At 39.2% G+C, this 22056-nt stretch overlaps 2 protein-coding genes across 5 annotated transcripts; both read left to right on the top strand.

Annotated features, from left to right (window-relative positions):
- The first annotated feature begins 3498 nt into the window (after nucleotides 1-3498).
- Nucleotides 3499-6053, top strand: LOC308074208 (antimicrobial peptide NK-lysin-like). 2 transcript variants are annotated; one of them, XM_080413554.1, is made up of 5 exons: nucleotides 3499-3576; nucleotides 3843-3901; nucleotides 4223-4321; nucleotides 5463-5614; nucleotides 5696-6053. In XM_080413554.1, the coding sequence occupies exons 1-5, from the start codon at nucleotides 3522-3524 to the stop codon at nucleotides 5724-5726; spliced, it is 396 nt and encodes a 131-aa protein (XP_080269680.1). In that variant the 5' UTR covers nucleotides 3499-3521; the 3' UTR covers nucleotides 5727-6053. The 2 variants fall into 2 exon arrangements, with proteins under 2 accessions (XP_080269680.1, XP_080269679.1); XM_080413553.1 differs by having other exon boundaries at nucleotides 5460-5614; nucleotides 5696-6046.
- Nucleotides 6054-9826: 3773 nt separating this feature from the next.
- On the top strand, nucleotides 9827-18636 carry LOC308074210 (antimicrobial peptide NK-lysin-like). 3 transcript variants are annotated; one of them, XM_080413559.1, is made up of 5 exons: nucleotides 9827-9912; nucleotides 10188-10246; nucleotides 10944-11033; nucleotides 11413-11567; nucleotides 11664-11856. In XM_080413559.1, the coding sequence occupies exons 1-5, from the start codon at nucleotides 9864-9866 to the stop codon at nucleotides 11692-11694; spliced, it is 384 nt and encodes a 127-aa protein (XP_080269685.1). In that variant the 5' UTR covers nucleotides 9827-9863; the 3' UTR covers nucleotides 11695-11856. The 3 variants fall into 3 exon arrangements, with proteins under 3 accessions (XP_080269685.1, XP_080269684.1, XP_080269683.1); XM_080413558.1 differs by lacking the exons at nucleotides 10188-10246; nucleotides 10944-11033; nucleotides 11413-11567; nucleotides 11664-11856 and adding exons at nucleotides 15979-16037; nucleotides 16677-16766; nucleotides 17314-17468; nucleotides 17565-18636 and having other exon boundaries at nucleotides 9844-9912; XM_080413557.1 differs by lacking the exons at nucleotides 9827-9912; nucleotides 10188-10246; nucleotides 10944-11033; nucleotides 11413-11567; nucleotides 11664-11856 and adding exons at nucleotides 15662-15730; nucleotides 15979-16037; nucleotides 16677-16766; nucleotides 17314-17468; nucleotides 17565-18636.
- The last annotated feature ends 3420 nt before the right edge of the window (nucleotides 18637-22056 follow it).

The following is a 22056-nucleotide window of genomic DNA, read 5'->3' as shown; positions in this document are numbered from 1 at the left end:
GATTTCCCCTTTAACTCAGAACAAATTCATCACTTCAAAGCAAACACTTTAATACTTTTTAGACAATAAACAATGCATTTCTAGTTATAACTTTAAATGTAACCTCTCAAGACAGATTTTCAGTTTGCAATAAATATGTGTCATTATGATCGTTGGGTAGTTGAATTGAGCTCCAAGGAAGCAGGCCCATGAGCAGGAAGCAGCTAAATTAGCATAAAGTGGCGTGACCAAGCCTTATTTTCCTGTTGTTCGGGCACTGAAACAAGTTTGCTTCAGATTAAACTGAATGGATTCCCCAATTGTTTTATGTAATCTCTCCCCCGGGTTTCCTCTATCCTGGCTCAGAATATTCTACAAAGGATACATTATCTTGTTCAGATCCTACTTGAGTGGTAAAGTTTCACACCATATAAGAGAGTATATCTTGGAAAGGCCATCCTGCCCTGAAACTCATTCACTCCTGCTCTGAAATACCATTGTATTGTACATATTGTATGCACACAATTAAAATATCTTGATTATCAAGACGATTAAACGCGAAATTAATATTGTATTTTTTTGTAGGCCTACTGTATTTTTGTTAAAACCTCCTGCACTTTTATTTGTGATCCACAATTTATCCATAATATTCAGCGTTATACTAAAACCCCTGTAAGTGATTGTGTGGCCATCTGACCTTGCAAATGAAACCCTGAAGTCTGCTGTATACAAGATTATTCCTCTGTAGCGCGTAAGGCAGCCATTCCCAACCTGTGGGCCGGGGCGTGAGGATATTGCAAGTGGGTCCCCAAATAATTGGCAAAATACCAAGATTTTAATGATAATATAGCATTAATATTTAAAAAATATAAGTAAAAAAAAAAAGTCATGGTATTTTTTTTCTTTAAAACATTGAAAGATTTTCATTTTTGTGATACCGATAAATAGTGAACTGATCCAAACCGGGAACACAATCGATTGATTGATCATTAAAATAAACATGCTCTAAAAATGCACACGACCACTTAACACCGCAGCCAAAAGGGTGCAGTGTTAATGGGCCGTGAAGCGTGAACACATTTTCCAGATTTTCAAGTGGGCCCTGATCCAGGAAAGGTTGGAAACCTCTCTGCCTTAAGGCTTCTGCAGGTCCATTAGGCAGCTGTTCAAATAGCCAAGTGGCTGCTAGAGGGGCAACCAATTGAGACTATCACAGGAAAACCCTCCTGTTCCAATGCATCCCCACTCTGTAATGACACTCACTGGGGGATCTCTGCAGAAATCAAACAGGTCTCCAACTGCTTGACTCTAGCACCCCCCTTTGGTATATTAAAGCTGAAAACATTAACATTTGGCACATCAGCAGTTACAGGGCTGCCGCTGCTGGGTGGGTGTGTGTGTGTGTGTGTGTGTGTGTGTGTGTGTGTAGCGAGGGCCACATGTCCCCACAAATATAGTACAATTTGAGAAATGGACAATGTGTTTGCTTGGTCCTCACAAGGGAAATGGTTGTTTAATTGTGAAAAAAAAAAAATTAGGTTTACAATTAGGTTAGGCTGTGAATGCACACTGCTAGCGGGCCAGCAGAAGGGTACAGGATGTATCAACCCTCATGCTCCATGCTCTCATGATCACCACGTACCAGTCCCTGTATGAGTCAACCGGCAGCGAGAGCCGTTAGTATGTAAATATTGTAGCTGATGTCAAAGATGATGTAATGTGTGAGAACATGAGGACTGATGCTCTCGAGTCTAGTTGCGGTTGCAGCGGTTGAGGGAGCAGAAGGTCACACCAGGGAGGGACGAGGGACCAGGATTGTAAAAAAAAAAAAAACACAGACACACACACACACACATACACACACACACACGATGACGTGATGAATAAGAAAATAATTTTTGTATCAAATAAATAAATTAGGAAACACATACCATATGATTCTAACACAAACACAGTTGTCTATGACAGGGCCTGACTTTTAAGGGGTGAAATGTGTATTAAAAAGTGTTTTATTCAAATATTGAAACATGCTGAGATGGCATGATATGGTTTTTTCATAGTTAGCTCCGCCAGGCCGAGACTATGTTTTGCACCCTGTCCGTCCGTCAATCTTATTGTCAGCAACAGCCAAGAACACAGGAGTCTATCCCTGTTACAATGCACTAGACCCCAGGGAGACAGATTGATCATACTGAGCTGCCGGTGCCAGGATTCGATCGCATGACCTTGTGGTTCAGAGTCAAGAGCTCTTCCGACAGAGCTACCCAGACATAAGAAACATTGTACATTGACATGAACGTGATGGGTCATTCCCCCAAAATAATTAAAGGCACTTGGCTCATGCACAAAATAAAATATTTTGAAAATGTCAAAGTACTCCAGCATTGAACTATATAGGCGAACCAGGACTTGAACATGGAATCTCTGTGCTGAGTCTGATAATTAGACCACTACACTATCTCTCAATAGCTCCCATGAGTCCCCGATGGTCCTCCAGTATCTTGATGGCATGACACTTGAACCGGCAAACTGTTTGTAGCAGAGGCAACCGATCAAGCACACCACACCATTGCACCAAGGCAGCTTTCTAATGCTTTTGAGTTTTTCTTTTGTATTTTAGCCTTGAAAATTCCAAAGTACTCCAACATTGAACTATAGGAGGACAGTGATTTGAACATGGAACCTCTGTGCTGAAAGTAAGATCATTAGACCACTACTGTACACTATCATTCAGTCACTCTCAGAAGAGGTCTCTTAGTACCTACCATGCTACCTGCTCCAGAAATGTTTTCCTCCTGCTTTAACTATCAACAGACAACGATACAAACAAAATATATCAAGATATGCAGTTTAATTTTATTTTCGTTTTTATATACAGGTATATCGTTGCTGGTCTGGATTGTTTATGGAGGAGTGTTGAGCACAATGGAAACAAGCCTCTGGCTTTTTTGTGAAAAATTCATTTGGCTTCACCAAAGGAGGAGCAATTTCAATTGCTCTCTGCGTAAAGACACTCTATACATGGTTCAAAGGTTCAAGGTATTTGTTGGTTCAAGTCCAACAAATACTAGATCTATATTTTGAAGAAGCTTGAAATGTATTAAAACGTATTAAAGTTTTTAACACACATCTTTCTTATGGGGCCTAACGAGTATGTGTACTTTACCTTTTTACAATTTTATTAACTGATGACTTTCACTTAGAGTTCTCAAATTCTGCCCGAACTCGACCCGACGTTTTCTGTTCCGGCCGGCCCAGTTAGGGCCCAGTTAGGGCCGGGCCTTAATTTTTGAGACCCGTTGAGTTGAGAACTCTAATAGAGGCGCCGTCAGGCTGAAACCACTTTTCAAGAAGTGGAAAAAACACAATGTCCTCTGATCAGTCATGTGTGGTTTGAGGTTAGAAGTGATGAGACCATTCTCCCCCCGCCCTCCCACTCCCCCCCCCCCCCATTTCTCTTGCTCTCTGTTTGCAAAGGTGTTATTGTGCAAGACCAGAAATGCTCAGACTCTCATAATTCAATTCACCACATTGCTGCAACCATGAAGATGGCTTGGGCTTGGGTCCTGCTTGCCGGTACTCTGTTGATGTGTTCAGGTATGCTTTTTCCTATGTTAGAATTTATGATTTAGAGTTTTCTTTAGATATTTAACAGCATATTATGTGGTGCTCTATCTGCTACAGTTGGCTTGATAGATAGGTCATGTTGCCATTGCAGACTACTGTGCTTTTATAAATGTATAATTTTGCATGTTACATTAGGACATTACACAGGTGTGGGACTGTGTGCCTAATTGTAAGATGTTGTAGTCTCGGTGGGTCTAACTTTTACAGCTTTCCTTTTTTTCTTTTGGTCTGCACAGCCATGACGATTGGCCATGATGACCTTGAGGAAGAGGAAACTTCGGCAGATGGGAGCCTGGTAAATGAAACGATTAAATTATATTAAAAAAGACATATGACCCATATGCAAAAGGAATATAATAAGGAATACATTTTTGCGTGATTGATTGAAAAGAAGATTTTTTTTGGGTGAACTACTCCTTTAATGAGCTTATCTCTTTTGATGCGTTTTTATACAGTAAGTGAACGTTGTGTCCCAAAGGTATAAAAAAGACACTTAAAAAACATATTGCATGTTTCCATCCACCTTGTAATCATAATCTAAATAATTATCTTAACAGTAGGAAATGGCTGAACTAATCATTACTACTGTAACATTCTATTCTACTTTCATTTCCAGCCAGGTGATCCAATGATTAAAGGCAAAATTAAATGCAAGGTCTGCAAGTGGGTTCTGAAGAAAGTGAAACAAGATGTCTCGGATGACAGCAATGTAGAGGTAAACACCCTGACACAACCTCAATTATGTTCAAGACACTGCAGGATGGACGAACATCTACAGTTTGATCCTTGATCACCATGGTTCTTATGTTGTAGAGCAGTGGTTCTCAGACTTTTTAATTTTAAGGACCCCATAACGACCCTCCCCCTCCACTCACAACTTGGTTCCCTTTCCGCAAATGTCACACCTGCTGCCCGAAATCTGGGTGTGATTTTTGACTCCGACCTCTCTTTTAACAGACAAGTAACGACAGTTGTTCAATCCTGCAGCCTGCTACTTTCAGCTGAGGAATATTGAAAAAATCAAGTAATTTTCATTTCTGTCAGCCCCCGACCTCGAAAAGGTCATTCATGCACTTATATCATCACGCCTTGATTACTGCAACTCCCTCTACTCCGGCCTTAGCAAGACAGTCATATCCCGCCTACAACTGATACAGAACTCTGCTGCTAGACTGCTCACTGGTACGAAAAAAACGGCACCATATCACACCCATACTAGCTGCCCTTCATTGGCTGCCTGTGAGCTCCAGGAGCGATTTTAAAATTTTACTTATTACTTATAAAGCCCTGCATGGATTGGCCCCTACTTATATCTCTAATATGTTGTCCCCTTCTAAGTCTGAGCGCATTCTTAGATCCTCAAATAAAGCCCTCCTTGAGGTCCCTTTTACTCACCTGTAACCCGGGGGGATCGGGCCTTCGCCGCCCGGGCACCTAGGCTGTGGCTGTTTAAGTCACTTCTGAAAACCTACCTCTACACTAAGTGTTTTTCCTAATAGTTTTTATATGACTGTATACACTGTAATGTTGTTTTTCTAGTTTAATGTTTTGCTTTTGTTGTCTGGTGTTTTTATTCTTGCTCTGTGCAGCACTTTGGCAATTTGTTAGGAAAGGTGCTATACAAATAAAATTCATTATCATTATCCATTCATTATAACTCCAAGAGCGTACAAATGGAACCACATGGACCCGGGTCCATTTTGTTCCATGTGTACAGAGTTACAGAGTTACAGGAACCCCCTCTGGAAACCCGGAGGGTTCCTGGACCCCACTTTGAGAACCACTGTTGTAGAGACTTTGATAATAAAATGGACATTTCTATTTATCTGGACTTTTGAACATTTCCATTACAGAAGCTGACACAAAAGCTCCATCACATCTGTGACAAAATCCCATTTGGAAAAGATATATGCAGGAAATATGTCCACAAGTACTTCCTAAAGCTGGTAGAGGGGCTTGCTGCAGCTGAAGATGTGAGAACCATCTGTGTCAACGTCAAGATGTGCAAGTAAGATTTTATCACTAGTGTTTAAAATGATTAGTATTTTTATGTCTTTTGTTCACCTACTATCTGTTGTGTATATTTTAGGCCAAAGGAGCTTTTGGACCTGAGCTACTAAAGAAGCTTCCTGGGTCCACAACATATAGCCAGAACTATGAATATCTCTGGTTATTAATCAGCTGATCTGAGAACACAATTCAAATTATCATGACCTGATGAAGATGTACTGACATCGAAATGCATCGAAATGCTCTTTTTTACCTGCATCCTGCTATTAAAAAGTCTAACTGTCCGAGATGCTCCTGTGCCTTCCTTCCTAACAATTAAAATTCTGTCAGCTTTACCTGATTTCAATATATGAGTATTATGTATATGATTCAAATGAAATCAATAAATTCCTGTTGCAATTTTTTGTTTGAGGTTATTAACTTACGTTGCTGGTTGACTAGGGTTCATGGTAGCCCTGAAACATAACTGTCATACGAACCATGGCTAGGTTCATGTCATTATATGAAATCTCCAGGGCCAGTATATTCTATTTCCCTCACAATGAAGCAAACACACTGGCACATATAGGGCTCTCTAAAAACCGAAACAAAGATGAAACATGAAATGAGAACCACAATAAAGACGTTGATGCATCCGCTAAAAAAGGATGTGGGTGATGTGTATATACTACACTAGTTTCCCCATACCTGCCTCTTGAACACACTGGGTTTTTCTTTTTTCTTTCTCCTGTTGATCATAAGTAAGTATTATCACTGTAAAAGACAACTGAATGAGATGCAGATGATGAATTACGGTACAGCTGACTTCTTTGAATGTGTGTGTGTGTGTTAACTCAGAACAAATTCATCACTTCAAAGCAAACACTTTAATACTTTTTAGACAATAAACAATGCATTTCTAGTTATAACTTTAAATGTAACCTCTCAAGACAGATTTTCAGTTTGCAATAAATATGTCAGCATGATCGTTGGGTAGTTGAATTGAGCTCCAAGGAAGCAGGCCCATGAGCAGGAAGCAGCTGAAAATTAGCATAAAGTGGCGTGACCAAGCCTTATTTTCCTGTTATTCAGGCACTGAAACAAGTTTGCTTCAGATTAAACTGAATGGATTCCCCAATTGTTTTATGTAATCTCTCCCCTGGGTTTCCTCTATCCTGGCTCAGAATATTCTACAAAGGATACATTATCTTGTTCAGATCCTACTTGGGTGGTAAAGTTTCACACCATATAAGAGAGTATACAGTATCTTGCAAAGGCCATCCTGCCCTGAAACTCATTCACTCCTGCTCTGAAATACCATTGTATTGTACATATTGTATGCACACAATTAAAATATCTTGATTATCAAGACGATTAAACGCGAAATTAATATTGTATTTTTTTGTACTGTATTTTCTTTAAACCTCCTGAACTTTTATTTGTGATCCACAATTTATCCATAATATTCAGCGTTATACTAAAACTCCTGTAAGTGATTGTGTGGCCATCTGACCTTGCAAAGGAAACCCTGAAGTCTGCTGTATACAAGATTATTCCTCTGTAGCGCGTAAGGCAGCAATTCCCAACCTGTGGGCCGGGGCTTGAGGATATTGCAAGTAGGTCCCCAAATAATTGGCAAAATACAAAGATTTTAATGATAATATAACATTAATATTTAAAAAATGTAAGTAAAAAAAAAAGTCATGGTATTTTTTTTCTTTAAAACATTGAAAGATGTTCATTGTGATACCGATAAATAGGAACTGGTCCAAACCGGAACACAATCGATTGATTGATTGATCATTAAAATAAAAAATGCACACGACCACTTAACACCGCAGCCAAAAGGGTGCAGTGTTAATGGGCCGTGAACACATATTCCAGATTTTCAAGGAAAGGTTGGGAACCTTTCTGCCTTAAGGCTTCTGCAGGTCCATTAGGCAGCTGTTCAAATAGCCAAGTGGCTGCTAGAGGGGCAACCAATAGAGACTATCACAGAAAGCCCTCCTGTTCCAATGCATCCCCACTCTGTAATGACACTCACTGGGGGATCAGAAATCAAACAGGTCTCCAACTGCTTGACTCTAGCACCCCCCTTTGGTATATTAAAGCTGAAAACATTAACATTTGGCACATTAGGCAGTTACAGGGCTATTACATCAGTAACAACAGTATATTATACTTACATTATATCTGATATTTGTTCCGATAACAACAGAATTTCAGAATTGTGTGTGTGTGTGTGTGTAGCGAGGGCCACATGTCCCCACACAAGTATAGTACAATTTGAGAAATGGACAATGTGTTTGCTTGGTCCTCACAAGGGAAATAGTTGTTTAATTGTAAAAAACAACAAAAAAAAAGTTAGGTTTACAATTAGGCTAGGCTGTGAATGCGCACTGCTAGCGGGCCAGCAGAAGGGTACAGGATGTATCAACCCTCATGCTCCATGCTCTCATGATCACCACGTACCAGTCCCTGTATGAGTCAACCGGCAGCGAGAGCCGTTAGTATGTATTTAAGTATTGTAGCTGATGTCAAAGATGATGTGATGTGTGAGAACATGAGGACTGATGCTCTCGAGTCTAGTTACGGTTGCAGTGCCGGTTGAGGGAGCAGAAGGTCACACCAGGGAGGGACAAGGGACCAGGATTGTAAAAAAAAAAACACACAGACACACACACACACACACACATACACACACACACATGATGACGTGATGAATAAGAAAATATTTTTTGTATCAAATAAATAAATTAGGAAACACATACCATATGATTCTAACACAAACACAGTTGTCTGTGACAGGGCCTGACTTTTAAGGGGTGAAATGTGTATTAAAAAGTGTTTTATTCAAATATTGAAACATGCTGAGATGGCATGATACTGTATGGTTTTTTCATAGTTTGCTCCGCCAGGCCGAAGGCGTGGCAGAGACTATGTTTTGCACCCTGTCCGTCCGTCCGTCTTATTGTCAGCAACAGCCAAGAACACAGGAGTCTATCCCTGTTACAATGCACTAGACCCCAGGGAGCCAGATTGCTCATATACTGAGCTGCCGGTGCCAGGATTCGATCGCATGACCTTGTGGTTCAGAGTCAAGAGCTCTTCCGACAGAGCTACCCAGACAAAAGAAACATTGTACATTGACATGAACGTGATGGGTCATTCCCCCAAAATAATTAAAGGCACTTGGCTCATGCACAAAATAAAATATTTTGAAAATGTCAAAGTACTCCATAATTGAACTATATAGGCAAACCAGGACTTGAACATGGAATCTCTGTGCTGAGTCTGATAATTAGACCACTACACTATCTCTCAATCGCTCCCATGAGTCCCTGATGGTCCTCCAGTATCTTGATGGCATGACACTTGAACCGGCAAACTGTTTGTAGCAGAGGCAACCGATCAAGCACACCACACCATTGCACCAAGGCAGCTTTCTAATGCTTTTGAGTTTTTCTTTTGTATTTTAGCCTTGAAAATTCCAAAGTACTCCAACATTGAACTATAGGAGGGCAGGGATTTGAACATGGAACCTCTGTGCTGAAAGTAAGATCATTAGATCACTACTGTACACTATCATTCAGTCACTCTCAGAAGAGGTCTCTTAGTACCCACCATGCTACCTGCTCCAGAAATGTTTTCCTCCTGCTTTAACTATCTATTTTTGTGATTAATTCATTTGGCTTCACCAAAGGAAGAGCAATTTCAATAGCTCTCTGCGTAAAGACACTCTATACACTGTACATGGTTCAGGTCCTGAGTTCAAGTCCAACAAATACTAGATCTATATTTTGAAGAAGCTTGAAATTTCTTTGACAATTTATTAATACTTTTTTATTTTGTATTTTAACACAAATCTTTCTTATGGGGCCTAACGAGTATGTGTACTTTACCTTTTTACCTTTTTATTAACTGATGACTTTCACTTAGAGTTCTCAAATTCTGCCCGAACTCGACCCGACGTTTTCTGTTGGGGCCGGCCCAGTTAGGGCCCAGTTAGGGCCGGGCCTTAATTTTTGAGGCCCGTTGAGAACTCTAATAGAGGCGCCGTCAGGCTGAAACCACTTTTCAAGAAATGGAAAAAACACCATGTCCTCTGATCAGTCATGTGTCAGTCAGGGTTTGAGGTTAGAAGAGATGAGACCATTCTCCCCCCGCCCTCCCACTCCCCCCATCTCTCTCGCTCTCTGTTTGCAAAGGTGTTATCGTGCAAGACCAGAAATGCTCAGACTCATTCAATTCACCACATTGCTGCAACCATGAAGATGGCTTGGGTCCTGCTTGCCGGTACTCTGTTGATGTGTTCAGGTATGCTTTTCCTATGTTAGAATTTATGATTTAGATTTCTTCATAATATGCTGTTTAGATATTTAACAGCATATTATGTGGTGCTCTATCTACTACAGTTGGCTTGATAGATAGGTTGCCATTGCAGACTACTGTGCTTTTATAAATGTATCATTTTGCACATTGTTACATTAGGACATTACACAGGTGTGGGACTGTGTGCCTAATTGTAAGATGTTGTAGTCTCGGTGGGTCTAACTTTTACAGCTTTCCTTTTTTTCTTTTGGTCTGCACAGCCGCACAGATTGGCCATGATGACCTTGAGGAAGAGGAAACTTCCGCAGATGGGAGCCTGGTAAATGAAATGATTAAATTATATATATATTTTTTAAAAACACACATATGACCCATATGCAAAAATAATATTGATTCATGGAGACATATTATAACCACACATTACAACTAGTGTTTTAACAGCTTAAAGGAGTAGTTCACCCAAAAAATGACATATTTTCTATCAATTACACACCCCATGAAGCATTGAATTAATGGAGATGGTTTTGTTTTTGTCGCATTCCTGAGCCAATAATTTGATGAACAGCTCAATTGAGACTCTACTGACCAGCCACCACGACCCGTCATCAAATTATTGGCTCAGGAATGCGACAAATACAAAAAGAATGTCCATGAATTCAAGGCTTCATGGGGTGTGTGATTGATAGAAAACTAGAAAAAGTGCTCCTCGGAGCACAGGTCTCCGCCAGGTCAGGTACGTTATTGTCACACGGACGGACGGACGGACAGGGGGTAAAACATACTCTCTCACCATGCCTTTCGGCCTGGCGGAGACAATAAGTTATTTTTTGGGTGAACTACTGCTGAGCTTCTCTTTTGATGCGTTTTTATACAGTGAACATTGTGTCCCAAAGGTATAAAAAATTGCATATGTTTCCATCCACCTTGTAATCATACTCTAAATGATTATCTTAACAGTAGGAAATGGCGGAACTAAACATTACTACTTTAACATTCTATGCTACTTTCATTTCTAGCCGGGTGATCCAATGTTTACCACTTGCAAGATCTGCAAGTGGGTTCTGAAGAAAGTGAAACAACATGTCTCGGATACCAGCAATGTAAAGGTAAACACCATGACACAACCTCAATTATGTTATATCTGCTGTTCAAGATACTGCAGGATGGACGAACATCTACAGTTTGATCCTTGGGCATCACCATGGTTCTTGGTTGTTGTAGGGTTGTAGAGCAGTGGTTCACAGACTTTTACATTTTAAGGACCCCCATAACTCCAAGAGCGTACAAATGGAACCAAATGGTACACATGAAACCACATGGACCTGGGTCCATGTGGTTCCATGTGTACACTCAGAGTTACAGGAACCCCCTCTGGGAACCCTGAGGGTTCCTGGACCCCACTTTGAGAACCACTGTTGTAGAGACGTCTTTGATAATAAAATGGACATTTCTATTTATCTGGACTTTTGAACATTTCCATTACAGAAGGTGACACAAGAGCTCCATCACATCTGTGACAAAATCAACTTTGGAAAAAAGATATGCAAGAAATATGTCAAGAAGTACTTCCTAAAGCTGGTAGTGGAGCTAAAGAAAAATGATAGTGTCGAGACCATCTGTGTCAACATCAATATGTGCAAGTAAGTTGTGAAAATGGGATTTTGTCACTAGTGTTTACATGTATTAGTATTTTTTTATGTATTTTGTTCACCTACTATCTGTTGTGTATATTTTAGGCCAAAGGAGCTTTTGGACCTGAGCTACTGAAGAAACTTCCTGGGTCCACAACATGAGATAGCCAGAACTATGAATAACTCAACTAACTGAGAACACAATTCAAATGATCATCACCTGATGAAAATGTATTGACATCGAAATGTAGTCACACTCTTTTTTACTTGCACCCTGCTATTAAAAAGTCTAACTGTCCGAGATGCTCCAGTGCCTTCATTCCTAACAATTAAAATTCTGTCAGCTTTACCTGATTTAAATGTATGAGTATTATGTATATGATTCAAATGAAATCAATAAATTCCTTTTTTTTTAGGTTATTATGGAAGTTCATGTCATTACATTGCCTATACTGTATAATATATATGGGTTTGATGGTGATCATTTATCCTTTACAGTGGTTTGTTACAGTGGAGTTAAAGACCAAAAAATTAAGCGGCCTGTTATAGCGGCACAATGAGGTTGATTAGAAAAATGTGGGGCAGAAGTTCTTCCTTGGCTTACAGGGAGTGTGCGGGGCAAGTTAGTTTCACACTGATTGGTCCAGCGGTGCCAGAGATTTAGCTGTTCAGAGACAGAGAGACGGACACCCCACACACACAAGCAAAAACATATATTGTTCTAAATGAATATTGGGTTGCTGTGGGCAATACTTTCTCACCTGAATCTAGCTATTTTCTTTTAAAATCATATCAAACTGACATTTCCCTTCCAATGACGAGGGTTTGTTTGTTCCAATGATTATTTGTCCATAAATGTATTGTAAATATACCATGAAGCCATTTCAATCAGAATAAGAAAGATTGTGATCAGCTAACGTTCTTGACAGTATTCACACCATGGAACTATTAACTTTTATTATCTAAATATATTAATAATCTCAATATTTTATCCCCATTTCAATCAGGTTTTCGTTCCAATTTCTCCACTACTACAGCTCTTGTTAAATTCTCAGATGATGTATACTCCTCTTTAGATAACAGTAAATTAGTAGGTTCTATTTTTATTGATTTAACTAAGGCTTTTGATGTAGTTGATCATTATCTTCTTTTGGATAAACTTTATGATTTTGGCCTTTCTCGACAGGCATTACTTTGGTTTAGTTCTTACCTTCATAATCGTCATCAGTGTGTTTTTTTAATTGTGTTAAATCAAACCTCTTGGTTGTAAGAAAAAGGTGTACCACAAGGATCGATCTAAGGTCCTTACGACTACTACCTATGATAAAATCCCCCATGTGTTTATTAATGGACGGCCCCTCCTCCTTGCATGTGCAGCTGAAGTTACGAGAAACAGAAAAGTTAAGCTTTTTCCAGAAGCCCTTGAACACAGGATGTCAATAGCCGCATGAACGCTAACGCCCCTACGACCTATGATAAGCTCACATTTTTGAATTACACACCAAATGCACTCCTGTAACCTTCACCAGCACAAAAAAAGAACCAAATCTTCCAATTGTTTCTTTTCCAAAAACTGATTGTTTATAACTGATTACATTGATTAGTTTGATTAACTGTTTCAGCCGTACTATGGTCTGGTAGAGGCACCAAGTAAAACCTCAGAAAAAACTAAACTGGCACATCCGCTGGACGGCAGGTGCAGGACCAACTAAAGTAAACCCTTACCTTGAAGGTTTAGATGGGTCAAGGGTCGACGTGCTTCACTAAGAGCCATTAAAATGCTGTTGAGCCCTGCTGACGTCACAGATGGATTTCCTGACAGGTTCAAAGACACAAGAGACGGACAGACAGGAAGACACCTGGAGGGACAGACGAGAGTGGTGGAAGTACAGACACCAGGATAATAAAAAATATGGTTAACAGTAGAATTAAAAAGGCTTTGTTGGGTCTGTGCTGATTTTAGTGTATTTTCCTGATATGGAAAACCGCTGAACAATTAATCAGCATTCTTGCATGACTCTACTAAAGTGCAATTATTTGACTCAAACTACTATGGAGACTGAGGATGTACAGTACTGTACCTGGCCAGCGTGGCTACACTGGTGTCAGTGAGACCATTTCCTGCCAAGCTCAAGTGGGTCAGCGTGCATTCTTCTTCCTGCAAGTGAAGCAATGTGCCACATTGACTGATGAGCACACTTGCATATCTGGATCATGAATATCCACTGCATGCAGAATGAGAACAAATCCGATTTTTGGCCAAAGGAACAAGTCCCGCTGTCAGTGACTCAACTTACAGTAGCCGAAACATACAGCAGAAATAAAATACAGAAGTATAGCCTATACAGTGTAACATGTATGATAGCTGTCATTGTATGATTCATGCATATCTTGTAACCCTATTTGCATTGGGTAACAGCACTGCCACCCAGGATTGGAATAGTCTAACTCCATCCCTCAAAAAATGCAGTTCGCTGGGCTCATTTAAAAGAGCCTTAAAAAAATCACCTTTCAGGAGGCCAAAGGAGGAGGTAGTACCATTTTCCCGTTAGACAGCAGACCCTCCCCCCCCCTGTTCTTGTACATATTTTTTTTTCCCCCTCTTTTTTATTTTTTTGTTGTACATAGTGTTATTTTTTTTTGCTGTTTATTTTGTAATTATATTTGAACTGTGGTGCCACTATATATGCCTATGAATTGAATACCAAGGCCCTCATCGGAAACAAGTCCGCAAGGACTTTTATGAACGGACCTGTTAGACAAAGTATTTTAAATGTAACTGTGCTGTTTTACATTTTTTGCCTAATAAAATATTCAATCAATCAAAACACTTACGGTGCGCTTTAACAGCGGGCGATTCAGGATAGTATTTTCCGGAAGTGCATTATTTGTCTATGAGAGCCGTTAACTACTGGCGATAGGGCGAAGTGGGCGGGGGGGCGATGAAAGATGGATTTTCTTTATCTTTTGGACAATGTCGCCCGGTGATCGCCCGAGAGTCGCCCGCTGTTAAAACGTACTGTTAGATGCAATTAATCTTGCTTATACCAAGCCATGATCGTTAAGTGCTCCAATGCAGTGTACAACTCATTGTGGACATGTGTAAAACATGTGTCTGTAGATATAGAAGACTTTACTGAGGTGTTCCAGTAGGAGTGTGTGTCTGTATACCTGGGAGAACATTTTAGTGAGGTGTTCCAATGCGGGGTGATCACCAGGCCCAGTTCGAACAGCGGACAGGTCCAGATGCGTGAGACAAAAGAGGGGCAGTGTTTTCAGCACCAGCTCAAAGCCTGTGGAGGCCAGGGCATTATGGGATAGACACACTCAATTACACCCAAAAAAACGGAACTTTGAACATTCAGTGGATTTTCTGTGGTCTGGTGTTTTTTAAATAATTAGGCTGAAAAGTAATCTGGGATTGGCCCAATGTCATAGTCACTTAATCCCACCCTCCCCTATCCTTTCCTTTGGGGGGGGGGGGGGGGGGGGGTGGAGCGGATGCGATGATTGACAGGCAAAATCCTTCAACAGCGGCACCCACAGGCAAAGATTACTTTTGACATTGCAGTTGAAAAGGTGGAGTGGAATTTTCAGTTAAAACTTTTTATACACGTTTGAAGGACCACGACAAAGACTTTTAATGTGTGTAAAACTGAATGTCATGAAACCTTTAAGTGTCGTTTCTTAGTCTTCAAAACATGCTCCACAGTCAGGGGTGCAATGCTCACTGGACGGCCTTGCACGGCATGCCGGAACCTATTTGACCAGGGCAGGAGCACGCGCAGGCACACGCATAGATGTAAAACTACTTGTTATATATGTTATAAAACATTGAAATATTATCTTGCAGAATATGCCACACCAATTTCGCTGCATGTATGAGTGAGTGACAAATAAACCCTCTTGAATACGTGACTCGTGTCATGGTGATACGTGACTCATGTCATGGTGGCCTTCTCTACAGAACCAAATGTGATTAAAAAAAGTGATTAGATCACCCCCCCCCCCCCGCCCCACCCCTCTCTCTGTATCTGTTTCCTCACTTCTGCTTCATATAAAAGGTGTTTTGAGACCAGAAATGCTCAGACCCTCATAATCAATTCACCACATTGCTGCAACCATGAAGATGGCTTGGGTCCTGCTTGCCAGTACTCTGTTGATGTGTTCAGGTATGGTTTTCTTATGTTAGAATTTATGATTTAGATATTTAACAGCATATTATGAATATGTGGTGCTCTAGCTGCTACAGTTGGCTTGATAGATAGGTCATGTTGCCATTGCAGACTACTGTGCTTTTATAAATGTATCATTTTGCATGTTACATTTGGATATCACACAGGTGTGGGACTGTGTGCCTAATTGTAGTCTCTGTGGGTCTAACTTTTACAGCTTTCCTTTTTTCTTTTGTTCTGCACAGCCATGACGATTGGCCATGATGACCTTGAGGAAGAGGAAACTTCAGCAGATGGGAGCCTGGTAAATGAAATGATTAAATTACATTAACAAAACAACAACACATATGACCCATATGCAAAAGGAATATTGATTCATGGAGACATATTATAACCACACTATACAAATAGTGTTTTAACAGCTTAAAGGAGTAGTTCACCCAAAAAATTACATATTTTCTATCAATTACACACCCCATGAAGCCTTGAATTTATGGAGAGTTTTTAGTTTTTGTCTTATCCCTGAGCCAATAATTTGAACAGCTCAATTGAGACTCAGTTGAGTCTCCTACTGGCCAGCCACCCCGTCATCAAATTATTGGCTCAGGAATGCGACAAAAACTAAAATAAACTAAAATAATCATGAATTCGTGGGGTGTGTGATTGAAGCTATAAAATAGCTAATACTGTAGCTAAAAAGTAATTTCTTGTGTGATTGATAGAAAATAAGTTGTTTTTTGGGTGAACTACTGCTGAGCTTCTCTTTTGGTGCGTTTTTATACAGTGAACATTGTGTACGAATGGTATAAAAAAGACGCACAAAAAACATATTGCATATGTTTTCATCCACCTTGTAATCATAATCTAAATGATTATCTTAACAGTAGGAAATGGCTGAACTAAACATTACTACTGTACCATTCTATGCTACTTTAATTTCCAGCTGGGTGATCCAATGTTTTTCGGCAAATGCAAGATCTGCAAGTTAGTTCTGGAGCAAGTGAAACAATCTGCCTCTCCCAGCAATGTAGAGGTAAACACCATGACACAACCTCAATTATGTTATATCTGCTGTTGAAGACACTGCAGGATGGACGAACATCTACAGTTTGATCCTTCATGGGCATCACCATGGTTCTTATGTTGTAGAGTATAGTGGTTCTCAGACTTTTTTTATTTTAAGGACCCCCATAACTCCAAGAGCGTACAGATGGAACCAAATGGTACACATGGAACCACATGGACCCGGGTCCATTTGATTCCATTTGACTGATTGATTGAATACTTTATTTAGAAAGACATGGAAACAGTACATGGAAGTACAATTCACAAAAGGTCCTCTAAACTGGATCGCTCATAAAAGCACAAAGGCTTATTTAGAATGAGATCCCCACGCACTCAAATCATGATGACATTTATGTGTGCATGTGTCCATGTGTACACTCTCAGAGTTACAGGAACCCCCTCTGGGAACCCTGAGGGTTCCTGGACCCCACTTTGAGAACCACTGTTGTAGAGACGTCTTTGATAATAAAATGGACATTTCTATTTATCTGGACTTTTGAACATTTCCATTACAGAAGCTGACACAAAAGCTCCATCAGATCTGTGGCAAAATCCCATTTGGAAAAGATATATGCAGGAAATATGTCCACAAGTACTTCCTAAAGATGGTAGAGGAGCTTGCTGCAGATGATGGTGTGGAGACCATCTGTGTCAACGCCAAGATGTGCACGTAAGTTGTGAAAAATGGGATTTTGTCATTGGGGTTTAAAATTATTAGTATTTTTTATGTCTTTTGTTCACCTACTATCTGTTGTGTATATTTTAGGCCAAAGGAGCTTTTGGACCTGAGCTACTAAAGAAGCTTCCTGGGTCCACAACATGAGATAGCCAGAATATGAATAACTCTGGTTATTTATCAGCTGATCTGAGAACACAATTCAAATTATCATGAACTGATGAAGATGTATTGAAATGTTCTCATGCTCTTTTTTACTTGCGCCCTGCTATTAACCCTTGCATTGTGTTAGAGAACTGCATCCACTTGTGGTGTTAGCGGGTCAAATTTGACCCGTGATTTAAATCAGCCCAAAATACTCAAAAAATAAGTATTTTAATTTTTTTTTCTCCCACCTCTTAGCTGACTTGTAATGCTTTCATATCCATGTAAACACTTTTTAAAATATTATGTTGGGTTAGGGCTAGGGTTTCATCTTTCAATATATCTCGTTTTCTATTATAAAAATGTAAAGATTCACTCATTAAATTTCCTATAATGAAGGCAATGGATAATGATGTTATCTAGCTATAATAGAATAATTAAGAATAATAATTAGAACATACTTCAAATTTTTTTTTTTTAAACACTTGTTTTTTTTTTTTAACTTTTTTTTTTTTTTTTATTATTAAAAATAGTGACACTAGTGGTGTTAGGGTCCGAAATTACCCGTATACCATAGAAGGTAAAAAGTCATTTATTTTTCATAAACTCAAACTTTATTTTAATCCTGATAGTAAATGCTAAATGAGGACAAGTCTCTCTCACTCTCAAACATGTAAAAATGGAATATTGATAATTGGGGGGGAATTGAGCCACACTTCTTTGCCGGGTCATTTCGGACCCTAACACCACAAGTGTCACTTTATTTTTTTGAGAATTAATTAAAATTATGATAAATCATTTTGTTGCGTTAAAATGGCTATTTCTGAGGATATCATGAAGCCTTGTTCCAATAAAGAAATGTAAAGGGTACTTTTTACCTATTCAAACTTGAAAACGTGTCAAAAAAGACCCTAACACAATGGAATGGTTAAAAAAGTCTAACTGTCCGAGATGCTCCTGTGCCTTCCTTCCTAACAATTAAAATTCTGTCAGCTTCAAATGAAATCAATAAATTCCTGTTGCAATTTTTTGTTTGAGGTTATTATGGAAGTTCATGTCATTATTATTACCTATACTGTATAATACATATGGGTTTGATGGTGATCATTTATCCTTTAGAGTGGTTTGTTACAGTGGAGTTATAGACCAAAAATGAAGCGGCCTGTTATAGCGGCACAATGAGGTCGATTAGAAAAATGTGGGGCAGAAGTTCTTATCCTTGGCTTACAGGGAGTGTGCGGGCCAAGTTTCACGCTGATTGGTCCAGCGGTGCCAGAGATTAGCTGTTCAGAGACAGAGACACCCACACACACACACACACACACACACACACACACAGGCAAAAACATATATTGTTCTAAATTAATATTGGGTTGCTGTGGGCAATACTTTCTCACCTGAATCTAGCTATTTTCTTTTAAAATCATGTCAAACTGACATTTCCCTTCCAATGACTGAGGGTTTGTTTGTTCCAATGATTCTTTGTCCATAAATGTATTGTAAATACAGTATACCATGAAGCCCATTTCAATCAGAATAAGAAAGATTGTGATCAGCTAACGTTCTTAGACAGTATTCACACCATGGAACGATTCACTTTTAATATCTAAATTATCTCAATATATTAATGATCTCAATATTTTATCCCCATTTCAATCAGGTTTTCGTTCCAATTTCTCCACTACTACTGCTATTGTTAAAATTTCAGATGATGTATACTCCTCTTTAGATAACAGTAAATGTTTATACTGTATCTATTTTTATTGATTTTAGTTGATCATTAACTTCTTTTGGATAAACTTTATGATTTTGGCCTTTCTCGACAGGCATTACTTTGGTTTAGTTCTTACTTTCATAATCTTCGTCAGTGTGTTTCTTTTAATTATGTTAAATCAAACCTCTTGGTTGTAGAAAAAGGTGTACCACAAGGATCGATCTTAGGTCCTTTACTTTTTTCCATTTTCATTAATGATTTTCCCAACATATGCACCAATTGCTCCATACATGTCATGTGCTGATGACACAGATATTCATACATCTGATTCTGATATATCAAAAATTCAAAGCTTCTTGCAAACTGACTTTAATTTGGTTCAAGAATGGCTTTTAAATAATACTCTTATATTAAACAAGCAGAAGTCGTACAGCATGTTGTTTGGTACTAGGTACTTTCTTAATCGTACATCCTCTGAATTGACTATTTATTTTACAGATGGGTCTCCACTTAAAACAGTGGAGACATTCAAATACTTAGGTCTTTGGTTAGATTCTGAATTTTCTTTTAAGCCTCATATTGATTCTGTTAGGAGTAAAGCAAACAATAGTCTCAGATTAATGTATAGATCACTAAATTGTTTTACTCGATTACTTTTTTCATTTATTTTATTGTTTTTTTTTATTGTATTTAATTTTTTTCATTTTCAAATGATATATATTAAAAATAAATGAAAAAAGAATAAAAAAAACACAGCCCCCTCGCGTATTAGGAGGGCAGGGTGAGTCACCAGAACCAAGGATGGGTGTTTTTGATTACTCTAATATGTTAGAAATGGAGTTTGAAGTTATAATGGGATTGTATAGGAAGGGGGCGTGTCAAATAAAATGAATATCAAATATCTAAATACTGAATCAAGCAACTTAAAAACGGTCTGGGGGGCTCACAAAAGCCTGAGTAGACGATAAAATTACCCAAAGTTTTTTTGAAAGTGAAATATCCCTTTAAGTTTAAAGCACCTTCTGACTGGAACAATTTACCTACTTTTCTCAATAATTTCATTTCCTGTTTTCAAAATGTCTTTGCTTGATTCGCTCAAATCTAACTGTTCTTGTTTTTTATTATTGATTGTATTTAGATTCTGATAGCTGATTTTTAGTTTCATTTATTTATTTGAATTTTTTTAGATGACATGTGTAACATGTAGAATGGTCTGGGATGGTGTGAGAGCCCTCATGTGTACATGTATGTTTTGTCGTTGTTATTGTTGAATGTTATGTGATTGTTTCTTGTCATTGTTTGTGTGTTGTGCCTGAGGACCCCGTGGAAGACGAGATGATGCATCTCAAGGGGTTTATCCTCCAATAAAAAACCTGTCACTTTTTAAGTCACAGTATTAACCACCAATTTGACCCAGCATTCTCTGTCAGAGCAGAACACTCAGCAATTTTATTTTATATTTCAACGTGCACATTTTCCAGGAAGAGAAAGACCGGTCATTTCCATTAGCATGGAATCCCAACCGATGACTTCATTGGTAGGCAGGTTTCTGAACTGTCCACCGCCCACCAACGAGATACAGTCAGTAGAGGAATTGTGTCATCATATAATAAGCATTATTGAGACCAGTTGGGCACCGGTCTACACGGAAACGATGCAAGTTGGGAGGGCATGCCCCACCCAGTTATGCAATACCTGTTGGTGTCCCTTTGATGCCCATTTATGGAGTTCCGTGGGACAGAATTTGGCATCTACAACATTTCAATTTCAATTCACGTTTGATGCTCGGTTTGAACTGCAGCAGATCGTCTTGACCATGTCTGCATGCCCAAATGCATTGAGTTGCTGCCATGTAATTGGCTGGTTAGAAATGTGCGTTTATGTGCATTTGGACTAGTGAGGCTAATAAATGGTCAGTGAGTATGCATCTGAAACTCCTAAACTTTAGGACCTAAAGGAAGCAAGTCATGAGCAGCAGAAGAGACATGAGTGGATCCTGGGTGAGAAGTATAAGGAGCTGAAAGCACTGGGTCAGGCTGCTGTATGACATTGACCATCCACAGGTTTGCAGACTTGTAAAATTGCAAACTGATCGATATATGCACATGCGTAGTCACAAATAGACCGTTTTGTTTACGCATGTGTGACACATGCATGCACGGCTGTACACATACACATGTATAGTACAGCACACATGTAACCATGCATCTTAAATATGTCATTGTCTACACACACATTCATGACATGTTCGGCAGGAAAGAGAGGGAAGCAAGACTGGCTCTGCAGCAGAATGCAGTGTCTGGGGATGAAAGAGTGCTGGCCCTGGAGAAGAATCTGCTGAGAAACTGAAATACATAACAGAATAAATAAGAGAATGAGAGAAACACGGCCAAATACTCTGAATAGGCAATAGGGATAGGCACAATGTCAGATACTGTCAACACAAAAATGTCAGCATCAAGTACATTAAAAAAGCAAATGTGCAGTGGACAGTATTTTCAGTAAGTTTTGCGTGTATATATTTTGTGCTAAAATACAGTGCTAAATCTTTTTCTGTGAAAACCTGGAGAAGCAATGGCACAACCTTTTCTGCATCAGGGCCCACAAAAATCTTCGTGGCCAACCCATAAGTGGTAAGATGAGTGGTTTGCATTCATTCATTAAAATCTTAAGTGTTATTTTGGGGGGCCCACTTACAATATCCTCAATGCCCACAGGTTAGGA

This window comes from Gymnoscopelus braueri, assembly GCF_963280865.1.
Source record: "Gymnoscopelus braueri genome assembly, chromosome: 19".
NCBI classification, from domain to species: Eukaryota; Metazoa; Chordata; class Actinopteri; order Myctophiformes; family Myctophidae; genus Gymnoscopelus; species Gymnoscopelus braueri.
The sequence above is the reverse complement of the archived record's forward strand: the minus strand, read 5'-3'. Positions and strand labels throughout refer to the sequence as shown.

Coding starts and splice junctions, on each gene's coding strand:
- LOC308074208 (XM_080413553.1), top strand. CDS start 3,522: ATGAAGATGGCTTGGGCTTGGGTCCTGCTTGCCGGTACTCTGTTGATG. Junction 3,577..3,842: donor TACTCTGTTGATGTGTTCAG/GTATGCTTTTTC, acceptor TGGTCTGCACAG/CCATGACGATTGGCCATGAT. Junction 5,615..5,695: donor GTCAACGTCAAGATGTGCAA/GTAAGATTTTAT, acceptor TGTATATTTTAG/GCCAAAGGAGCTTTTGGACC.
- LOC308074210 (XM_080413558.1), top strand. CDS start 9,864: ATGAAGATGGCTTGGGTCCTGCTTGCCGGTACTCTGTTGATGTGTTCA. Junction 16,038..16,676: donor CTTCAGCAGATGGGAGCCTG/GTAAATGAAATG, acceptor TTTAATTTCCAG/CTGGGTGATCCAATGTTTTT. Junction 17,469..17,564: donor GTCAACGCCAAGATGTGCAC/GTAAGTTGTGAA, acceptor TGTATATTTTAG/GCCAAAGGAGCTTTTGGACC.